The sequence below is a fragment of the Oncorhynchus mykiss genome, chromosome 9, assembly GCF_057628025.1.
Source record: "Oncorhynchus mykiss isolate SJ-2025 chromosome 9, ASM5762802v1, whole genome shotgun sequence".
NCBI lineage: Eukaryota > Metazoa > Chordata > Actinopteri > Salmoniformes > Salmonidae > Oncorhynchus > Oncorhynchus mykiss.
The window spans coordinates 76,121,111-76,141,077 of NC_143030.1; the positions used below are offsets into that span (position 1 = coordinate 76,121,111).

At 45.2% G+C, this 19,967-nt stretch overlaps 1 protein-coding gene across 3 annotated transcripts in view; it reads right to left on the reverse strand.

Annotated features, from left to right (window-relative positions):
• Positions 1-19,967, reverse strand: part of LOC110531262 (copine-8) — a 218,791-nt gene that overhangs the window by 179,191 nt on the left and 19,633 nt on the right. For all 3 annotated transcript variants that reach the window (XM_036988908.2, XM_036988907.2, XM_036988906.2), the window contains exons 2-3: positions 11,642-11,682; positions 9,049-9,095 (exon numbers count right to left, since the gene is read on the reverse strand). In XM_036988908.2, the coding sequence (XP_036844803.1) occupies positions 9,049-9,095; positions 11,642-11,682 (88 nt within the window). The remainder of the gene's footprint in view (positions 1-9,048; positions 9,096-11,641; positions 11,683-19,967) is intronic.

The window sequence follows — 19,967 nt, forward strand, 5'->3', positions numbered from 1 at the left end:
TTTGGCGTAAAAGCAACACAGCTGAACACACCATCCCCACTGTCAAACATGGTGGTGGCAGCATCATGGTTTGGGCCTGCTTTTCTTCAGCAGGGACAGGGAAGATGGTTAAAATTGATGGGAAGATGGATGGAGCCAAATACAGGACCATTCTGGAAGAAAACCTGATGGAGTCTGCAAAAGACCTGAGACTGGGACGGAGATTTGTCTTCCAACAAGACAATGATCCAAAACATAAAGCAAAATCTACAATGGAATGGTTCAAAAATAAACATATCCAGGTGTTAGAATGGCCAAGTCAAAGTCCAGACCTGAATCCAATCGAGAATCTGTGGAAAGAACTGAAAACTGCTGTTCACAAATGCTCTCCATCCAACCTCACTGAGCTCGAGCTGTTTTGCAAGGAGGAATGGGAAAAAATGTCAGTCTCTCGATGTGCAAAACTGATAGAGACATACCCCAAGCGACTTACAGCTGTAATCGCAGCAAAAGGTGGCGCTACAAAGTATTAACTTAAGGGGCTGAATAATTTTGCACGCCCAATTTTTCAGTTTTTGATTTGTTAAAAAAGTTTGAAATATCCAATAAATGTCGTTCCACTTCATGATATTGTACCACTTGTTGTTGATTCTTCACAAAAAAATACAGTTTTATATCTTTATGTTTGAAGCCTGAAATGTGGCAAAAGGTCGCAAAGTTCAAGGGGGCCGAATACTTTCGCAAGGCACTGTATAACAGGTCCTGACCCCTCCTGTCTCAGCCTCCAGTATTTATACTGCAGTAGTTCATGTGTCGGGGGGCTAGGGTCAGTTTGTTATATCTGGAGTATTTCTCCTGTCTTATCCGGTGTCCTGTGTGAATTTAAGTATGCTCTCTCTAATTCTCTCTTTCTTTCTCTCTCTCGGAGGACCTGAGCCCTAGGACCATGCCTCAGGACTACCAGGCATGATGACTCCTTGCTGTCCCCAGTCCACCTGGCCGTGCTGCTGCTCCAGTTTCAACTGTTCTGCCTGTGATTATTATTATTTGACCATGCTGGTCATTTATAAACATTTGAACATCTTGGCCATGTTCTATTATAATCTCCACCCGGCACAGCCAGAAGAAGACTGGCCACCTCTCATAGCCTGGTTCCTCTCTAGGTTTCTTCCTAGGTTTTTGCCTTTCTAGGGAGTTTTTCCTAGCCACCGTGCTTCTACACCTGCATTGCTTGCTGTTTGGGGTTTTAGGCTGGGTTTCTGTACAGCACTTTGAGATATCAGCTGATGTACGAAGGGCTATATAAATAAATTTGATTTGATTTGATTTTATATGACAGGGCCTCCTCAGAATAGATAGAGGCCAGTTCCCCCCTCCTTTGGAGTAGATAGAGGACAGTTCCCCCCCTCCTTCAGAGTTGATAGAGGACAGTTCCCTCCCTCCTTCAGAGTTGATAGAGGACAGTTCCCTCCCTCCTTCAGAGTTGATAGAGGACAGTTCCCTCCCTCCTTCAGAGTTGATAGAGGACAGTTCCCTCCCTCCTTCAGAGTTGATAGAGGACAGTTCCCCCCCTCCTTCAGAGTTGATAGAGGACAGTTCCCTCCCTCCTTCAGAGTTGATAGAGGACAGTTCCCCCCTCCTTCAGAGTTGATAGAGGACATTTCTCTCCCTCCTATAGAGTAGATAGAGGCCAGTTCCTCCCTCCTACAGGGTAGATAGAAGACAGTTCCTCCTCTTATAGAGTAGATAGATAGAAAAGTTCATTGTCTGTCTCCAACAAGTCTCATCTGGCTCCCCTTCTCATGTAGTCTAACCTTTGTCTATTCTAATAAAACAAATAAAAAAGTTCATCCTCCCACAGAGTAGATAGATAGCAGAATCCCTCCTACAGTACTAGGGCTATAAGAGACAGTGGATAGATAGGAAGAGTTCCACCCACAGAAAGAAGAGTACTGTGATTACAGGCGGTCTGTGGCAGGGTGAGACAGAGGAGAGCTCAGACCGTATCTACTAACTCAACACAAGGAGGACAAAAACACATTTGATGAGAGAGGGGCTGACACCAACGCTTAGCTTTATCAACTGTACACAGCTTGACTCTGGCTCACAAAGCCAATCTGCCCTGAGCCAAATAACAGACCCCATATCTCTTTAAAAATAGAGATTTAGCGCCCACTGCACCCTGAGCTTGTTATCTGTTAGCGGGTGGCATGTAACCTGATAACAACAGAGAGAAGAGAGAGGAACAAAGAGAAGAAGAGAGAGGAACAGAGAGAAGAAGAGAGAGGAACAGAGAGAAGAAGAGAGGAACAAGAGAAAAAGAGAGAGGAACAGAGAGAAGAAGAAAGAGGAACAGAGAGAAGAAGAGAGAGGAACAAAGAGAAGAAGAGAGAGGAACCAGAGAAGAAGAGAGAGGAACAGAGAGAAGAGAGAGAGGAACAAGAGAAGAAGAGAGAGGAACAGAGAGAAGAAGAGAGAGGAACAGAGAGAAGAAGAGAGAGGAACAAAGAGAAGAAGAGAGAGGAACAGAGAGAAGAAGAGAGAGGAACAGAGAGAAGAAGAAAGAGGAACAGAGAGAATAAGAGAGAGGAACAAGAGAAAAAGAGAGAGGAACAGAGAGAAGAAGAAAGAGGAACAGAGAGAAGAAGAAAGAGGAACAGAGAGAAGAAGAGAGAGGAGAAAGGAAGAGAGGGAGAGGAAGCTCAACAGCCATACACAGTGAGAGGAGGAGAGGGAGAGGAAGTTCACAGCCATACACAGTGAGAGGAGGAGAGGGAGAGGAAGTTCACAGCCATACACAGTGAGAGGAGGAGTTTGGGCATTGCTGTAACTTTTTGGAATCTACGTGCCAAATGCACATCAATTAATTGGTTCCATTGCACCTGGCAGGCAAGCTCTGCTAAAGTAAAACATTTTAACCCCTATTTTTGTGATTTTCAATTGGTAGTTACAGTCTTGTCCCACCTCTGCAACTCCCGTACGGACTCGGGAGAGGCGACGGTCGAGAGCCATTGATCCTCCAAAACGCGACCTTCCCAAGCCGCACTGCTTCTTGACACACTGCTCTCTTCACCCAGAAGCCAGCAACACAACTGGCGTTCGAAGTCAGAGTGCACGCGCCCGGCCCGCCACAAGGAGTCGCTAGAGTGTGATGGGACAAGGAAATCCCAGCCTGCTAAACCTTCCCCTAACCCGGACGATGCTTGGCCAATTGTGCGCCGCCTCATGGGTCTCCTGGTCGCGGCCGGCTAAGACACAGCCTGGGATCGAACCCGGGTCTGTAGTGACTCCTGCCTTAGACAGTTGAGCCACTCGGGAGGCCAACAGCTAAAGTTTTTTTATAAAGAAAGAGTCATAGTATTTTAACCCAGGGGCACGTTCAGCAAGAGTGGTATAGAGTGGTATAGAGCAGTATAGAGCAGAATAGAGCAGTATAGAGTGGTATAGAGTGGTATAGAGCAGAATAGAGCAGAATAGAGCGGTATAGAGAAGAATAGAGCAGAATAGAGCAGAATAGAGCAGTGTAAAGAGGTATAGAGCAGTATAGAGCGGTGTAGAGCAGTATAGAGCGGTATAGAGCAGAATAGAGCGGTATAGAGCGGTACAGAGCAGAATAGAGCAGAATAGAGCAGTATAGAGGGGTATAGAGTGGTATAGAGTGGTATAGAGCGGTATAGAGCAGAATAGAGCGGTATAGAGTAGTATAGAGGGGTATAGAGCAGTATAGAGCAGAATAGAGCAGAATAGAGGGGTATAGAGCAGAATAGAGCAGTATAGAGCAGAATAGAGCAGTATAGAGCAGAATAGAGCGGTATAGAGCGGTACAGAGCGGTAATTTCCGGTCACAACTTGCAGACTTGTTTGCGTGTTGCTGTGCGTTTTGTTGCTGACCTTACTTTGCTACCTGACAACTTTACGGTTTTTATTTTTTAATTACCGTTTATATTTTTGGTTTTTCCTTCACTCAACTTTTTTTCATTCAACTTTTTCACTTCGGACGCTTTATCTGGACGTGGTTCGTCAGGACCTCCACCAGCCGAAGCTAAATAGTAACATTAACAATTGCCTTCTAATTGCAGACGCTGTACTCATAATGTACAGGAGAATGATCGCCTTACGGCGAGGATAGCTGTGTTGCAAGCCCAGCTTCAGACGCAATCGTTAGGCAAGGGTAATTTCAGTGTAGGAAAGGATGAAACAGCTTCTGTGCCACCAGTAAGTACAGATAGTAACGTTAGTATAAATCCCCTCGCACGGTCCCCGCAGCCGGACAACTTTCTCACGGTTTCTGGAGGGAAATGTTGTAGGAATGCTAAACCGGTGTAGCTCATTCAGCCGACAGAAACTTTCAACCGGTTTTACCCATTAAGCAGCTAGTCGGAGTCTGAGGCCGAGCCTTCGCTTGTCTCTACTCCTCCCATTACGGGGTCTGAGACGCCGAAGCTTCCCACCATTAGCTCTGACAAATTGAAAACTCTAGTCATTGGCGACTCCATTACCCGCAGTATTAGACTTAAAACAAATCATCCAGCGATCATACACTGTTTACCAGGGGGCAGGGCTACCGACGTTAAGGCTAATCTGAAGATGGTGCTGGTTAAAGCTAAAACTGGCGAGTATAGAGATATTGTTATCCACGTCGGCACCAACGATGTTAGGATGAAACAGTAAGAGGTCACCAAGTGCAACATAGCTTCAGCGTGTAAATCAGCTAGAAAGATGTGTTGGCATCGAGTAGTTGTCTCTCGCCCCCTCCCAGTTAGGGGGAGTGATGAGCTCTACAGCAGTCTCACAACTCAATCGCTGGTTGAAAACTGTTTTCTGCCCCTCCCAAAAGATAGAACTTGTAGACAATTGGCCCACTTTCTGGGACTCACCCACAAACAGGACCAAGCCTGGCCTGCTGAGGAGTGACGGACTCCATCCTAGCTGGAGGGGTGCTCTCATCTTATCTACCAACGTAGACAGGGCTCTAACTGCCCTAGCTCCACAATTAAATAGGGTGCAGGCCAGGCAGCAGGCTGTTAGCCTGCCAGCTTAGTGGAGTCTGCCACTAGCACAGTCAGCGTAGTCAGCTCAGCTATCCCCCATTGAGACCGTGTCTGTGCCTCGACCTGGGTTGGGCAAAACTAAACATGGCAGTGTTCGCCGTAGCAATCTCACTAGGATAAAGACCTCCTCCATTCCTGCCATTATTGAAAGAGATCGTGATACCTCACATCTTAAAATAGGGCTACTTAATGTTAGATCCCTTACTTCAAAGGCAATTATAGTCAATGAACTAATCACTGATCATAATCTTGATGTGATTGGCCTGACTGAAACATGGCTTAAGCCTGATGAATTTACTGTGTTAAATGAGAACTCACCTCCTGGTTACACTAGTGACCATATCCCCTGTGCATCCCGCAAAGGCGGAGGTGTTGCTAACATTTACGACAGCAAATTTCAATTTACAAAAAATTAAATTACGTTTTCGTCTTTTGAGCTTCCAGTCATGAAATCTATGCAGCCTACTCAATCACTTTTTATAGCTACTGTTTACAGGCCTCCTGGGCCATATACAGCGTTCCTCATTGAGTTCCCTGAATTCCTATCGGACCTTGTAGTCATAGCAGATAATATTCTAATTTTTGGTGACTTTAATATTCACAGACCCACTCCAAAAGGCTTTCGGAGCCATCATCGACTCAGAGGGTTTTGTCCAACATGTCTCTGGACCTACTCACTGTCACAGTCATACTCTGGACCTAGTTTTGTCCCATGGAATAAATGTTGTGGATCTTAATGTTTTTCCTCATAATCCTGGACTATCGGACCACCATTTTATTACGTTTGCAATTGCAACAAATAATCTGCTCAGACCCCAACCAAGGAGCATCAAAAGTTGTGCTATAAATTCACAGACAACACAAAGATTCCTTGATGTCCTTCCAGATTCCCTCTGTCTACCCAAGGACGCCAGAGGACAAAAATCAGTTAACCACCTAACTGAGGAACTCAATTTAACCTTGCGCAATACCCTAGATGCAGTTGCACCCCTAAAAACTAAAACAAATTCTCATAAGAAACTAGCTCCCTGGTATACAGAAAATACCCGAGGTCTGAAGCAAGCTTCCAGAAAATTGGAACGGAAATGGCGCCACACCAAACTGGAAGTCTTCGGACTAGCTTGCACGCCCAATTTTTCAGTTTTTAAATTTGTTAAAAAAGTTTGAAATATCCAATAAATGTCGTTCCACTTCATGATTGTGTCCCACTTGTTGTTGATTCTTCACAAAAAAATACAGTTTTATATCTTTATGTTTGAAGCCTGAAATGTGGCAAAAGGTTGCAAAGTTCAAGGGAGCCGAATACTTTCGCAAGGCACTGTAAATGGCTCTCTATCCACCGGATGTGTACCAAACTCCCTAAAAGTGGCAGTAATAAAGCCTCTCTTGAAAAAGCCAAACCTTGACCCAGAAAATATAAAAAACTATCGGCCTATATCGAATCTTCCATTCCTCTCAAAAAATTTTGAAAAGGCTGTTGCGCAGCAACTCACTGCCTTCCTGAAGACAAACAATGCATACGAAATGCTTCAGTCTGGTTTTAGACCCCATCATAGCACTGAGACTGCACTTGTGAAGGCGGTAAATTACCTTTTAATGGCATCAGACCGAGGCTCTCCATCTGTCCTCGTGCTCCTAGACCTTAGTGCTGCTTTTGATACCATCGATCACCACATTCTTTTGGAGAGATTGGAAACCCAAACTGGTCTACACGGACAAGTTCTGGCCTGGTTTAGATATTATCTGTCGGAAAGATATCGGCGTTACTCTGGACCCTGATCTCTCTTTTGACGAACATATCAAGACTGTTTCAAGGACAGCTTTTTTCCATCTACGTAACATTGCAAAAATCAGAAACTTTCTGTCCAAAAATGATGCAGAAAAATGAATCCATGCTTTTGTTACTTCTAGGTTAGACTACTGCAATGCTCTACTTTCCGGCTACCCGGATAAAGCACTAAATAAACTTCAGTTAGTGCTAAATACGGCTGCTAGAATCCTGACTAGAACCAAAAAATGTGATCATATTTCTCCAGTGCTAGCCTCCCTACACTGGCTTCCTGTCAAGGCAAGGGCTGATTTCAAGGTTTTACTGCTAACCTACAAAGCATTACATGGGCTTGCTCCTACCGATCTCTCTGATTTGGTCCTGCCGTACATACCTACACGTACGCTACGGTCAAAAGACGCAGGCCTCCTAATTGTCCCTAGAATTTCTAAGCAAACAGCTGGAGGCAGAGCTTTCTCCTATAGAGCTCCATTTTTATTGAATGGTCTGCCTACCCATGTGAGAGACCAAACTCGGTCTCAACCTTTAAGTCTTTACTGAAGACTCATCTCTTCAGTGGGTCATATGATTGAGTGTAGTCTGGCCCAGGAGTGTGAAGGTGAACGGAAAGGCTCTGGAGCAACGAACTGCCCTTGCTGTCTCTGCCTGGTCGGTTCCCCTCTTTCCACTGGGATTCTCTGTCTCTAGAGAGTCACTGGCTTACTGGTGCTCTTTCATGCCGTCCCTAGGAGGGGTGAGCCACTTGAGTGGGTTGACTAACTGATGTGATCTTCCTGTCTGGGTAGGCGCCCCCCCTTGGGTTGTGCCCGTGGCGGAGATCTTTGTGGGCTATACTCGGCCTTGTCTCAGGATGGTAAGTTGGTGGTTGAAGATGTCCCTCTAGTGGTGTGGGGGCTGTGCTTTGGCAAAGTGGGTGGGGTTATATCCTTCCTGTTTGGCCCTGTCCAGGGATATCATCAGATGGGGCCACAGTGTCTCCTGACCCCTCCTGTCTCAGCCTCCAGTATTTATACTGCAGCAGTTTATGTGTCGGGGGGCTAGGGTCAGTTTGTTATTTCTGGAGTACTTCTCCTGTCTTATCCGGTGTCCTGTGTGAATTTAAGTATGCTCTCTCTAATTCTCTCTTTCTCTCTTTCTTTCTCTCTCTCGAAGGACCTGAGCCCTAGGACCATGCCTCATGACTACCTGGCATGATGACTCCTTGCTGTCCCCAGTCCACCTGGCCGTGCTGCTGTTCCAGTTTCAACTGTTCTGCCTGCGGCTATGGAATGCTGACCTGTTCAACGTGCTACCTGTCCCATACCTATTATTTGACCATGCTGGTCATTTATGAACATTTGAAGATCTTGGCCATGTTCTGTTATAATCTCCACCCGGCACAGCCAGAAGAGGACTGGCCACCCCTCAAAGCCTGGTTCCTCTCTAGGTTTCTTCCTAGGTTTTGGCCTTTCTAAGGAGTTTTTCCTAGCCACCGTGCTTCTACACCTGCATTGCTTGCTGTTTGGGGTTTTAGGCTGGGTTTCTGTACAGCACTTTGAGATATCAGCTGATGTACGAAGGGCTATATAAATACATTTGATTTGATTTATAGAGCGGTATAGAGCAGAATAGAGTGGTATAACTACCTATAAAGACATCTATCTGAACTCACTGAACTTCGGGCCCCAATGAAGACACTCCGTCCTGGGTTAAGGGTAAAGGCAGGTTCCTGGCAGACCTGGAGATATTCTGACACTGACGCTAATCTTTATCGATATGTGCAGCAATCGCCCTAATGACCAATTGGTCAGAGCAAAAACATGCCTTAAGCCAAGCAATGAATATTCACAAGCCAATCAATAGACAATGATTGTCAGCAGCAACAGCATTCACCTGGAGACAGACAGGGCTGGAACACAACACAGTGCTGCTGCTGAGTCGGAGTATTCCAGAACAATTATATTTAGTGTTCCACAAGCTAGATTCTATATTGTTATGGAGAGGAAAAGAGATGCAGGTTGATTGAGCTACCGATGCTGGGGAGACAGTCATGCTCTCTGTTGACTAGTTTACAGTCTAGACTCATGAGGCTCTAAATTGTTATAGAAAGGAATGGAGAGTGGTTTGATTGAGTCTAGATTGTTGGAGAAAGCAAAATAGAGAGAGAGAGAGAGAGAGAGAGAGAGCGATTGAGAGAGAGAGAGAGAGAGAGAGAGAGAGAGAGAGAGAGAGAGTTGTTCTGCTTCTTACCTCTCTCCACTGTTTGGTCTCCACGCCCTGAGTGTACAACACCACCACTGGGTAGGGAAGGAGGGAGGAAGGGAGGTGGGGAGAGAGAGAGAGAGAGAGAGAGAGAGAGAGAGAGAGGGATAGGGAGGGAGAGAGGGATAGGGAGGGAGAGACAGAGAGAGAGGAAGGAGGGAGGGAGGGAGATTAGAAATACATTTGAATGACCATTTCTTCACTTCATAAAACAAAACAAATGCTCTTTCTATCATCACATTCATCATTAATAATATTCATTATGCACTGCCATGCCCGCTGTCTGCTCAGTATCACATTATCAGATCTAGCAATTAATCTCCCCAAGTGAGAGACTACACACTAACAATTAACAAAGCCTCCAACAGTGCAACAGTGATTGCATAATCAGAAATAGGATTTCTAAACAGTAGGTCTCCCTCTTTTATTTCCTCACTTCAAAACGGTGCTAGAGCAGAAGAAGCAGTGCATGCAGGGACAGGGCATGTGACCTGTCAGATATCACCCCAGGGCCTTCTCAGTGCATGCTGGGACAAGGCATGTGACCTGTCAGATATAACCCCAGGTCCTTATCATCTTTAGGGGAATTCGTAATAAGGGGACTGGGGGGAGATAGAGTGTGAGGGATTATACCCTGGTCTCATAGAAGGGGACTGGGGGGTTTCTACCCTGGTCTCATAGAAGGGGACTGGGGGGTTTCTACCCTGGTCTCATAGAAGGGGACTGGGGGTTTTCTACCCTGGTCTCATAGAAGGGGACGGGAGCGATTCTACCCTTGTCTCATAGAAGGGGACTGGAGGGATTCTACCCTGGTCTCATAGAAGGGGACTGGAGGGATTATACCCTGGTCTCATAGAAGGGGACTGGAGGGATTCTACCCTGGTCTCATAGAAGGGGACTGGAGGGATTCTACCCTGGTCTCATAGAAGGGGACTGGAGGGATTATACCCTGGTCTCATAGAAAGGGGACTGGAGGGATTCTACCCTGGTCTCATAGAAGGGGGCTGGAGGGATTCTACCCTGGTCTCAGAGAAGGGGACTGGAGGGATTCTACCCTGGTCTCATAGAAAGGGGACTGGAGGGATTCTACCCTGGTCTCATAGAAGGGGACTGGAGGGATTCTACCCTGGTCTCATAGAAGGGGGCTGGAGGGATTCTACCCTGGTCTCATAGAAGGGGACTGGAGGGATTCTACCCTGGTCTCATAGAAGGGGACTGGAGGGATTCTACCCTGGTCTCATAGAAGGGTACTGGAGGGATTCTACCCTGGTCTCATAGAAGGCCCTGCAATTTGGGATGCATCTAAGGCCTCTATACAAAAACACCCCCTGGAGGCCTCAAACGTAGTTCTCCTCTCCTCTCCTCTCCTCTCCTCTCCTCTCCTTTCCCCTCCCCTCCCCTCCTCTCCTCTCCTCTCCACTCCACTCCTCTCCTCTCCTCTCCTCTGAGGCAGCTTACCTTAAAGAAGCCCATGTGTGTTCAGTCAGGGCTGTGTTTGAACCATACTGTAGCTGCATTGCATTAAAAGGGAAAGTTCAGTATTTTGGAACTGATGCGATTGACCTACTTCTCCAGAGTCAGGTGAACTTAAGGATACCATTTGTATGTATCCGAGTCCAATATGAAGGAAGATAGAGGTATTTTCGCGAGCCAATGCTAACTAGCGTTATTGCAATGATTGAAAGTCATCGGGAACACCTATAGACTTCCAGTCACTGTGCTAATGCTACTTAGAAATTGTGCTAATGCTACTTAGAAATTGTGCTAATGCTACTTAGAAATTGTGCTAATGCTACTTAGAAATTGTGCTAATGCTACTTAGAAATTGTGCTAATGCTACTTAGAAATTGTGCTAATGCTACTTAGAAATTGTGCTAATGCTACTTAGAAATTGTGCTAATGCTAGTTAGAAATTGTGCTAATGCTACTTAGAAATTGTGCTAATGCTAGTTAGAAATTGTGCTAATGCTACTTAGAAATTGTGCTAATGCTAGTTAGCACCTTCTTTCATACTGGATGAAGATACAGTACATAAAAATGGTATCCACAAATTCATCTGACTCTGGGGAAGTAGATAAAAGGGCCTCATTGCCAAAATCACAAACTATCGCTTAAAGCTACTGTCTCTTTCTATAACTCTAGCTGTGATGAAGACCTGTCATATTACTCTGCAAATGAGATGCAAGTTCTTGAGGGAACACTTTGAAATAGCAGAGTCAGCTAAATCACAGTTAAACCCAGACCAAGTGAAGGAAAGTATAGGGCAGGGGTGTCAAACTCAATTCACGGAGGGCCTAGTGTCTGCAGGGTTCTGGGGTTTTCCCTTTTAATTAGGCCCTAGAGGACCAGGTGTGGGGAGTTCCTTACTAATTAGTGACCTTAATTCGTCAATCAAGTACAAGGGAGGAGCGATAACCCGCCGACACTCGGCCCTCCGTGGAATGAGTTTGAAAAAAAAATCTTTATTCTTTTACACATACTAGCCGTATAGGCTAAGCCAGTCACTCATCTGTAATTGTAGCACAATACAGTAATAATTGTGATAAATGTGACATGATAACTGTGAAGGTAAAGTACTTACATGGATCAGATTTGGAGAATGTGTCTCTGTCTAATAGATTCCTGAAAGAGAAGAAATGAGTCTGATTTGAATATTTATGGCTCAGAGAGTGAGGTCATAATAGTTCATAAAGAGGTCATAAGAGTTCTAGAGGAGGTCATAAGAGGTAATAACAGGTCATAAGAGGAAATAACAGGTCGCAAGTAAGTTCTTCACCATCAAGATATAGAAGATGTTTGTACTGTGTACTGTTTTGGCAATGTGTATGTACTGAAATAAATATATTTATTCCAATGGGGTGGCAGGGTAGCCTAGTGGTTAGAGCGTTGGACTAGTAACCGGAAGGTTGTGAGTTCAAACCCCCGAGCTGACAAGGTACAAATCTGTCGTTCTGCCCCTGAACAGGCAGTTAACCCACTGTTCCCAGGCCGTCATTGAAAATAAGAATTTGTTCTTAACTGACTTGCCTGGTTAAATAAATAAAATAGACTTTTATTTGAACAATAATCCCACTCAACTCAAAAACACATATAACTACGTTTAAGTATAGCCTAGATTACAGTTTCCTTTCTTTAGAGCACAATACACACGGCTTCATCAAAATGTCTCCATATCGTTACACTATTAACATGGTTATTTACAATCAGGTGGTACACACTATCCAATAAACGAACCATATCCCGTCGCCTTTATGTTTTCACTGCCAACACACAGTACTATATTGCACAGTAAATCTCCAGCCAGCTCACAGGACACCGAGGACACTGAGGCAGAGGAGCCAATTGAAAACGTTGTGCACCAATTAGCGGGCAAACAGCCAATTCTGGAAAAAAGCAGAGAGCAGAGTGTGAGTGAGTTTGCAGTAGGCTGGTGCTAGTTTGTTCCCCTCTGTGATAATGGAGCTGGCAACCAGCACTGCAGAGTGTTGTGCCACCATTTGTGCCACGGGCAGGGTGAGCAACCGTAGCAGACCACAGCACATAGCGACAGTAGGAGTCACAGTCATTATTGTCCAACTAAAGCCATCAACATGGCCAGTCCACATATATTCATTTTGAATGATGGTAATAAAGGTATTTTTTTTTAGCCCTCCCTCACACAACAGCTTCCATCCTGCTGGAGAGGATACAGAGCTCTACATGTACAGGCTCTACATCTCTACAGGCTCTACATCTGTACAGGCTCTACATCTGTACAGGCTCTACATCTGTACAGGCTCTACATCTGTACAGGCTCTACATCTCTATAGGCTCTACACCTGTACAGGCTCTACATCTGTACAGGCTCTACATCTCTACAGGCTCTACATCTCTACAGGCTCTACATATATATATATATATATATATATATATCTACAGGCTCTACTTCTCTACACCTGTACATCTCAACATTTGTACAGGCTCTGCAGACTCTACATCTCTACATCTCTACAGGCTCTACAGGCTCTACGTCTCTACACCTGTACAGGCTCTACAGGCTCTACATCTCTACAGGCTCTACAGGCTCTACATCTCTACAGGCTCTACATCTCTACAGGCTCTACTTCTCTACGTCTCTACAGGCTCTACATCTCTACAGGCTCTACAGGCTCTACATCTCTACAGGCTCTACAGGCTCTACATCTCTACAGGCTCTACATCTCTACGTGTTCTATTTCTCTACATCTCTACATCTCAACATTTGTACAGGCTCTGCAGACTCTACATCTCTACAGGCTCTACAGGCTCTACAGGCTCTACTTCTCTACACCTGTACAGGCTCTACAGGCTCTACATCTCTATAGGCTCTACATCTCTACAGGCTCTACTTCTCTACGTCTCTACGGGCTCTACATCTCTACAGGCTCTACATCTCTACAGGCTCTACTTCTCTACATCTCTATAGGCTCTACATCTCTACAGGCTCTACAGGCTCTACATCTCTACAGGCTCTACATCTCTACAGGCTCTACAGGCTCTACATCTCTACAGGCTCTACAGGCTCTACATCTCTACAGGCTCTACATCTCTACAGGCTCTACAGGCTCTACTTCTCTACAGGCTCTACAGGCTCTACATCTCTACAGGCTCTACAGGCTCTACATCTCTACAGGCTCTACAGGCTCTACATCTCTACAGGCTCTACAGGCTCTACATCTCTACAGGCTCTACATCTCTACAGGCTCTACAGGCTCTACATCTCTATAGGCTCTACATCTCTACAGGCTCTACTTCTCTACGTCTCTACGGGCTCTACATCTCTACAGGCTCTACAGGCTCTACAGGCTCTACATCTCTACAGGCTCTACATCTCTACAGGCTCTACAGGCTCTACATCTCTACAGGCTCTACAGGCTCTACTTCTCTACAGGCTCTACATCTCTACATGTTCTACTTCTCTACAGGCTCTACATCTCTACATGTTCTACTTCTCTACGTCTCTACGGGCTCTACATCTCTACAGGCTCTACAGGCTCTACAGGCTCTACATCTCTACAGGCTCTACATCTCTACAGGCTCTACATCTCTACAGGCTCTACAGGCTCTACTTCTCTACAGGCTCTACAGGCTCTACATCCCTACAGGCCCCACAGGCTGAGGGGCAGTTCAATTAATACATACCAGACCCTCTGATTCAGTACAGGCATCAAGTCATCATTCATGACCCTAACCAAACCCTCTGAAACTCTCTGATTGCGACAAGATGTGTGTGTGTGTATGTGTGTGTGTGTGTGTGATGCTATTATCATTGTTTAATAATGTAGGTTAAGCGGTTACCCTGCAGCTGACCTGACTACAGTGAGAACGTTGTCATAGTAATTATCATTGGAGAAAACAAAGCCATCTGTGTCAAACACACACACACACACACACACACACACACACACACACACACCTTGTCGCAACCACCTGGCTCTGTTCTGTTTTATCTTCCATTAATCTAAACCAATTAGCTTGTCCGTCACCTGTCTAAATGGAACTTACAGAACCGTAGAGCAGAGATAGTATTCCATTTCCTCATGTCACTGTGCTAATTGGAGAGGTAAATTGCTCAAGTCTGGGTAGGTGTTGGGGTTTACTGTTATTGAGCCAGTCTGGGTGGGTGTTGGGGTTTAATGTTATTGAGCCAGTCTGGGTGGGTGTTGGGGTTTAATGTTATTGAGCCAGTCTGGGTGGGTGTTGGGGTTTAATGTTATTGAGCCAGTCTGGGTAGGTGTTGGGGTTTAATGTTATTGAGCCAGTCTGGGTGATGGGGTTTAATGTTATTGAGCCAGTCTGGGTGATGGGGTTAATGTTATTGAGCCAGTCTGGGTGATGGGGTTTACTGTTATTGAGCCAGTCTGGGTGGGTGATGGGGTTTAATGTTATTGAGCCAGTCTGGGTGATGGGGTTAATGTTATTGAGCCAGTCTGGGTAGGTGTTGGGGTTTAATGTTATTGAGCCAGTCTGGGTAGGTGATGGGGTTTAATGTTATTGAGCCAGTCTGGGTGGGTGTTGGGGTTTACTGTTATTGAGCCAGTCTGGGTGGGTGTTGGGGTTTACTGTTATTGAGCCAGTCTGGGTGGGTGTTGGGGTTTAATGTTATTGAGCCAGTCTGGGTGGGTGTTGGGGTTTAATGTTATTGAGCCAGTCTGGGTGGGTGTTGGGTTTAATGTTATTGAGCCAGTCTGGGTGATGGGGTTTAATGTTATTGAGCCAGTCTGCGTGATGGGGTTAATGTTATTGAGCCAGTCTGGGTGATGGGGTTTACTGTTATTGAGCCAGTCTGGGTGGGTGTTGGGGTTTAATGTTATTGAGCCAGTCTGGGTGGGTGTTGGGGTTTAATGTTATTGAGCCAGTCTGGGTCATGGGGGTTAATGTTATTGAGCCAGTCTGGGTGTTGGGGTTTAATGTTATTGAGCCAGTCTGGGTGATGGGGTTTAATGTTATTGAGCCAGTCTGGGTGATGGGGTTAATGTTATTGAGCCAGTCTGGGTGGGTGTTGGGGTTTAATGTTATTGAGCCAGTCTGGGTGATGGGGTTTAATGTTATTGAGCCAGTCTGGGTGATGGGGTTAATGTTATTGAGCCAGTCTGGGTGGGTGTTGGGGTTTAATGTTATTGAGCCAGTCTGGGTGGGTGTTGGGGTTTACTGTTATTGAGCCAGTCTGGGTAGGTGTTGGGGTTTAATGTTATTGAGCCAGTCTGGGTGATGGGGTTTAATGTTATTGAGCCAGTCTGGGTGATGGGGTTAATGTTATTGAGCCAGTCTGGGTGGGTGTTGGGGTTTAATGTTATTGAGCCAGTCTGGGTGGGTGTTGGGGTTTAATGTTATTGAGCCAGTCTGGGTAGGTGATGGGGTTTAATGTTATTGAGCCAGTCTGGGTAGGTGTTGGAGTTTAATGTTATTGAGCCAGTCTGGGTGTTGGGGTTTAATGTTATTGAGCCAGTCTGGGTAGGTGATGGGGTTAATGTTATTGAGCCAGTCTGGGTGGGTGTTGGGGTTTAATGTTATTGAGCCAGTCTGGGTGGGTGATGGGGTTTAATGTTATTGAGCCAGTCTGGGTGTTGGGGTTTAATGTTATTGAGCCAGTCTGGGTAGGTGATGGGTTTAATGTTATTGAGCCAGTCTGGGTGGGTGTTGGGGTTTAATGTTATTGAGCCAGTCTGGGTGGGTGATGGGGTTTAATGTTATTGAGCCAGTCTGGGTAGGTGATGGGGGTTAATGTTATTGAGCCAGTCTGGCTGATGGGGTTTAATGTTATTGAGCCAGTCTGGGTAGGTGATTGGGTTTAATGTTATTGAGCCAGTCTGGGTGGGTGTTGGGGTTTAATGTTATTGAGCCAGTCTGGGTAGGTGTTGGGGTTTAATGTTATTGAGCTTATCCAGTCCCTCCTTCTCTTCCTCTCTTCTCCCCAGTCCCTCATTCTCTTCCTTTCTTCTCCCCAGTTCTCTCCAGTCCCTCCTCTTCCTCTCTTCTCCCCAGTCCCTCCTTCTCTTCCTCCCCAGTTCTCTCCAGTCCCTCCTCTTCCTCTCTTCTCCCCAGTCCCTCATTCTCTTCCTTTCTTCTCCACAATGCTCTCCAGTCCCTCCTCTTCATCTCTTCTCCACAGTGCTCTCCAGTCCCTCCTTCTCTTCCTCTCTTCGCCCCAGTGCTCTCCAGGAGTTTTCAGTAACCTAATTGGCACCTCCAAGAGGAAGCGTCTATTTTGGTGAGTCCGTTTTAAATAGAATCTGTACGGCCAACTCTGCATGTGCTGCTGCTGAGAGTCCATCTCTTCTCTCATTGGTCCAATGGAAGTCACAGGAGGACAAATGGCATCGAGATGAAAATTCATTCAAAAGAAGGGAGGAGGAGGAGGAGGTAAAGAAGCTCTAGGTAAAGAAGGGAGGAGGAGGTGGTAAAGAAGAAGCTCTAGGTAAAGAAGGGAGGAGGAGGTGGTAAAGAAGAAGCTCTAGGTAAAGAAGGGAGGAGGAGGTGGTAAAGAAGCTCTAGGTAAAGAAGGGAGGAGGAGGTGGTGAAGAAGAAGCTCTAGGTAAAGAAGGGAGGAGGAGGTGGTGAAGAAGAAGCTCTAGGTAAAGAAGGGAGGAGGAGGAGGTGAAGAAGAAGCTCTAGGTAAAGAAGGGAGGAGGAGGTGGTAAAGAAGCTCTAGGTAAAGAAGGGAGGAGGAGGTGGTGAAGAAGAAGCTCTAGGTAAAGAAGGGAGGAGGAGGTGGTAAAGAAGAAGCTCTAGGTAAAGAAGGGAGGAGGAGGAGGTGAAGAAGAAGCTCTAGGTAAAGAAGGGAGGAGGAGGTGGTAAAGAAGCTCTAGGTAAAGAAGGGAGGAGGAGGAGGTGAAGAAGAAGCTCTAGGTAAAGAAGGGAGGAGGAGGAGGTGAAGAAGAAGCTCTAGGTAAAGAAGGGAGGAGGAGGAGGAGGTGGTAAGGAAGCTCTAGAAATTGGTTGAAGGTTTTCGCGACTGCACTTGAAGAAACTTTCAAAGTTCTTGAAATTCTCCTTTATTGACTGACCTTTATGTGTTAAAGTAATGATGGACTGTCGTTTCTCTTTGCTTATTTGAGCTGTTCTTGACATAATATGGACTTGGTCTTTTACCAAACACGGCTATCTTCTGTATACCAATCGTACCTTGTCACAAATCAACTGATTGGCTAAAATGCACTAAGAAGGAAAGAAATTCCACAGGGTGGCTACTTTGAAGAATGTAAAATAAAAAAATATATTTCGATTTGTTTAACACTTTTTTGGTTACTACATGATTCCATATATGTTATTTCATAGTTTTAATGTCTTCACTATTATTCTACAATGAAGAAAACAGTAAAAATAAAGAAAACTCTGGAATGAGTAGGTGTGTCCTAACTTTTGACTGGTACTGTATATTTTTTTTAAAAACCGAACCGACCACAAAAAAACACTAATTGCTACTGCCTTTAAACTCCTACTAGTCATGCTCTAGTAATTTTGCTCGCAGATACTCCTTCACATAGTTTTTCTATTCTCCAGATCTCCTGGCAATAATCACCTACTCATGTCTACGTACAGTACTAAGTTCACCATCTTATTTTTTCACTGTCATCAGTGAGACTCAGTCTGCGTCCCAGATAGAACCCAATATTCCCTACAGAGTGCACTACTTTTGACCAGAGCCCTAGGGAAAAGGGTGCGATTTAGGATGTAGACTCAGTTGATGGATAAATCTGAGTTTGGGTGTGGTTGTCACTATAACATAACCTGTAACATCCCCCCATTATAAACAGAACCTAGCGGTTAAGAACATTGGGCCAGTAATCAGATGGTCGCTGGTTTGAGTCCTCAAGCTGGCGGGGGAGGGGGGGGGGGGGGCTGAATTAACGCAGCCCCCCCGCACCTCTCTGGTTTAAATGTGGAAGACACATTTTGGATGAATGCATTCAGTTGTGCAACTGACTAGGTATCCCCCTTTCCCAATCTGATAGATCTGCGCTTGGGGGAGCCTGTAACAAACCAATCTGCTTCCTGTATTAGCCGTAGCTAAGCCCATCCATTGACTTTCATATGATGGAGGTACCAGGTAGTTTTTCTCTCTGTCTGTTGAATTATTCAACCGTTCTCATCAAGCAGGTTCTCATCAAGCAGGTTCTCATCAAGCAGGTTCTCGTCAAGCAGGTTCTCGTCAAGCAGGTTCTCGTCAAGCAGGTTCTCATCAAGCAGGTTCTCATCGAGGATTTGTATTTGGTTCCATTCACTGTTCCCTCTATCCTTACCAGTGTCCAAACAATTGAATTGGCTATAGGTGGACTCCAATCAAGTTGTTAACGACGTCTCAAGAATGATCAAAATGAAATTGGATGCACCTGAGCTCAAATGTGGAGTGTCATAGCAAAAGGGTGTAAATACTAGATATGTCTGTATTTCATTTTTCAATAAAGATGAAACATTTTCTAAAAACCTATTGGGTTTAGATGGAAAATAAATCAATTGAATCCATTTTGAATTCAGGCTGTAACACAACACTATTTGGAATAAGTCAAGAGTCATGAATACTTTCTCTGCCTATTAGAACCTCCACAGAGTTACTTTCCACTTCGCTTAGCAGGAATTCACGCCAATTTCACCATGTCTCTCTCCTCTACGCCAGCTAAACACACAGACTGTCAATCTGACACACTTGGAATGGAGCCTATATATACACACATGCACAAGCAGGCACACGCACGCACGCACGCACACACACACACACACACACACACACATGCCAATTTACCTCCAGGAGTATCTTGATATGCTGTGGCTATGCAGTATGTGATAAGGTTAAATTCTATGTACAGTGTCTGACAGAAAGGTTACTGACACCATCATGTCAACAACATCCAGTGTATATATATACAGTGCCTTGCGAAAGTATTCGGCCCCCTTGAACTTTGCAACCTTTTGCCACATTTCAGGCTTCAAACATAAAGATATAAAACTGTATTTTTTTGTGAAGAATCAACAACAAGTGGGACACAATCATGAAGTGGAACGACATTTATTGGATATTTCAAACTTTTTTAACAAATCAAAAACTGAAAAATTGGGCGTGCAAACCTTCAAAGTCACTGCCTCTTTCCTTGACATCAGCCAAGAAAGTTGTAGACCTCCACAAGTCTGTTTCATCCTTGGGAGCAATTTCCACACGCCTGAAGGTACCACGTTCATCTGTATAAACAATAGTATGCATGTATAAACACCATGCGACCACGCAGCCGTCATGCCGCTCAGGAAGGAGACGCGTTCCGTCTCCTAGAGATGAACGTACTTTGGTGCGAAAAGTGAAAATCAATCCCAGAACAACAGCAAAGGACCTTGTGAAGATGCTGGAGGAAACAAGTACAAAAGTATCTCTATCCACAGTAAAACGAGTCCAATAT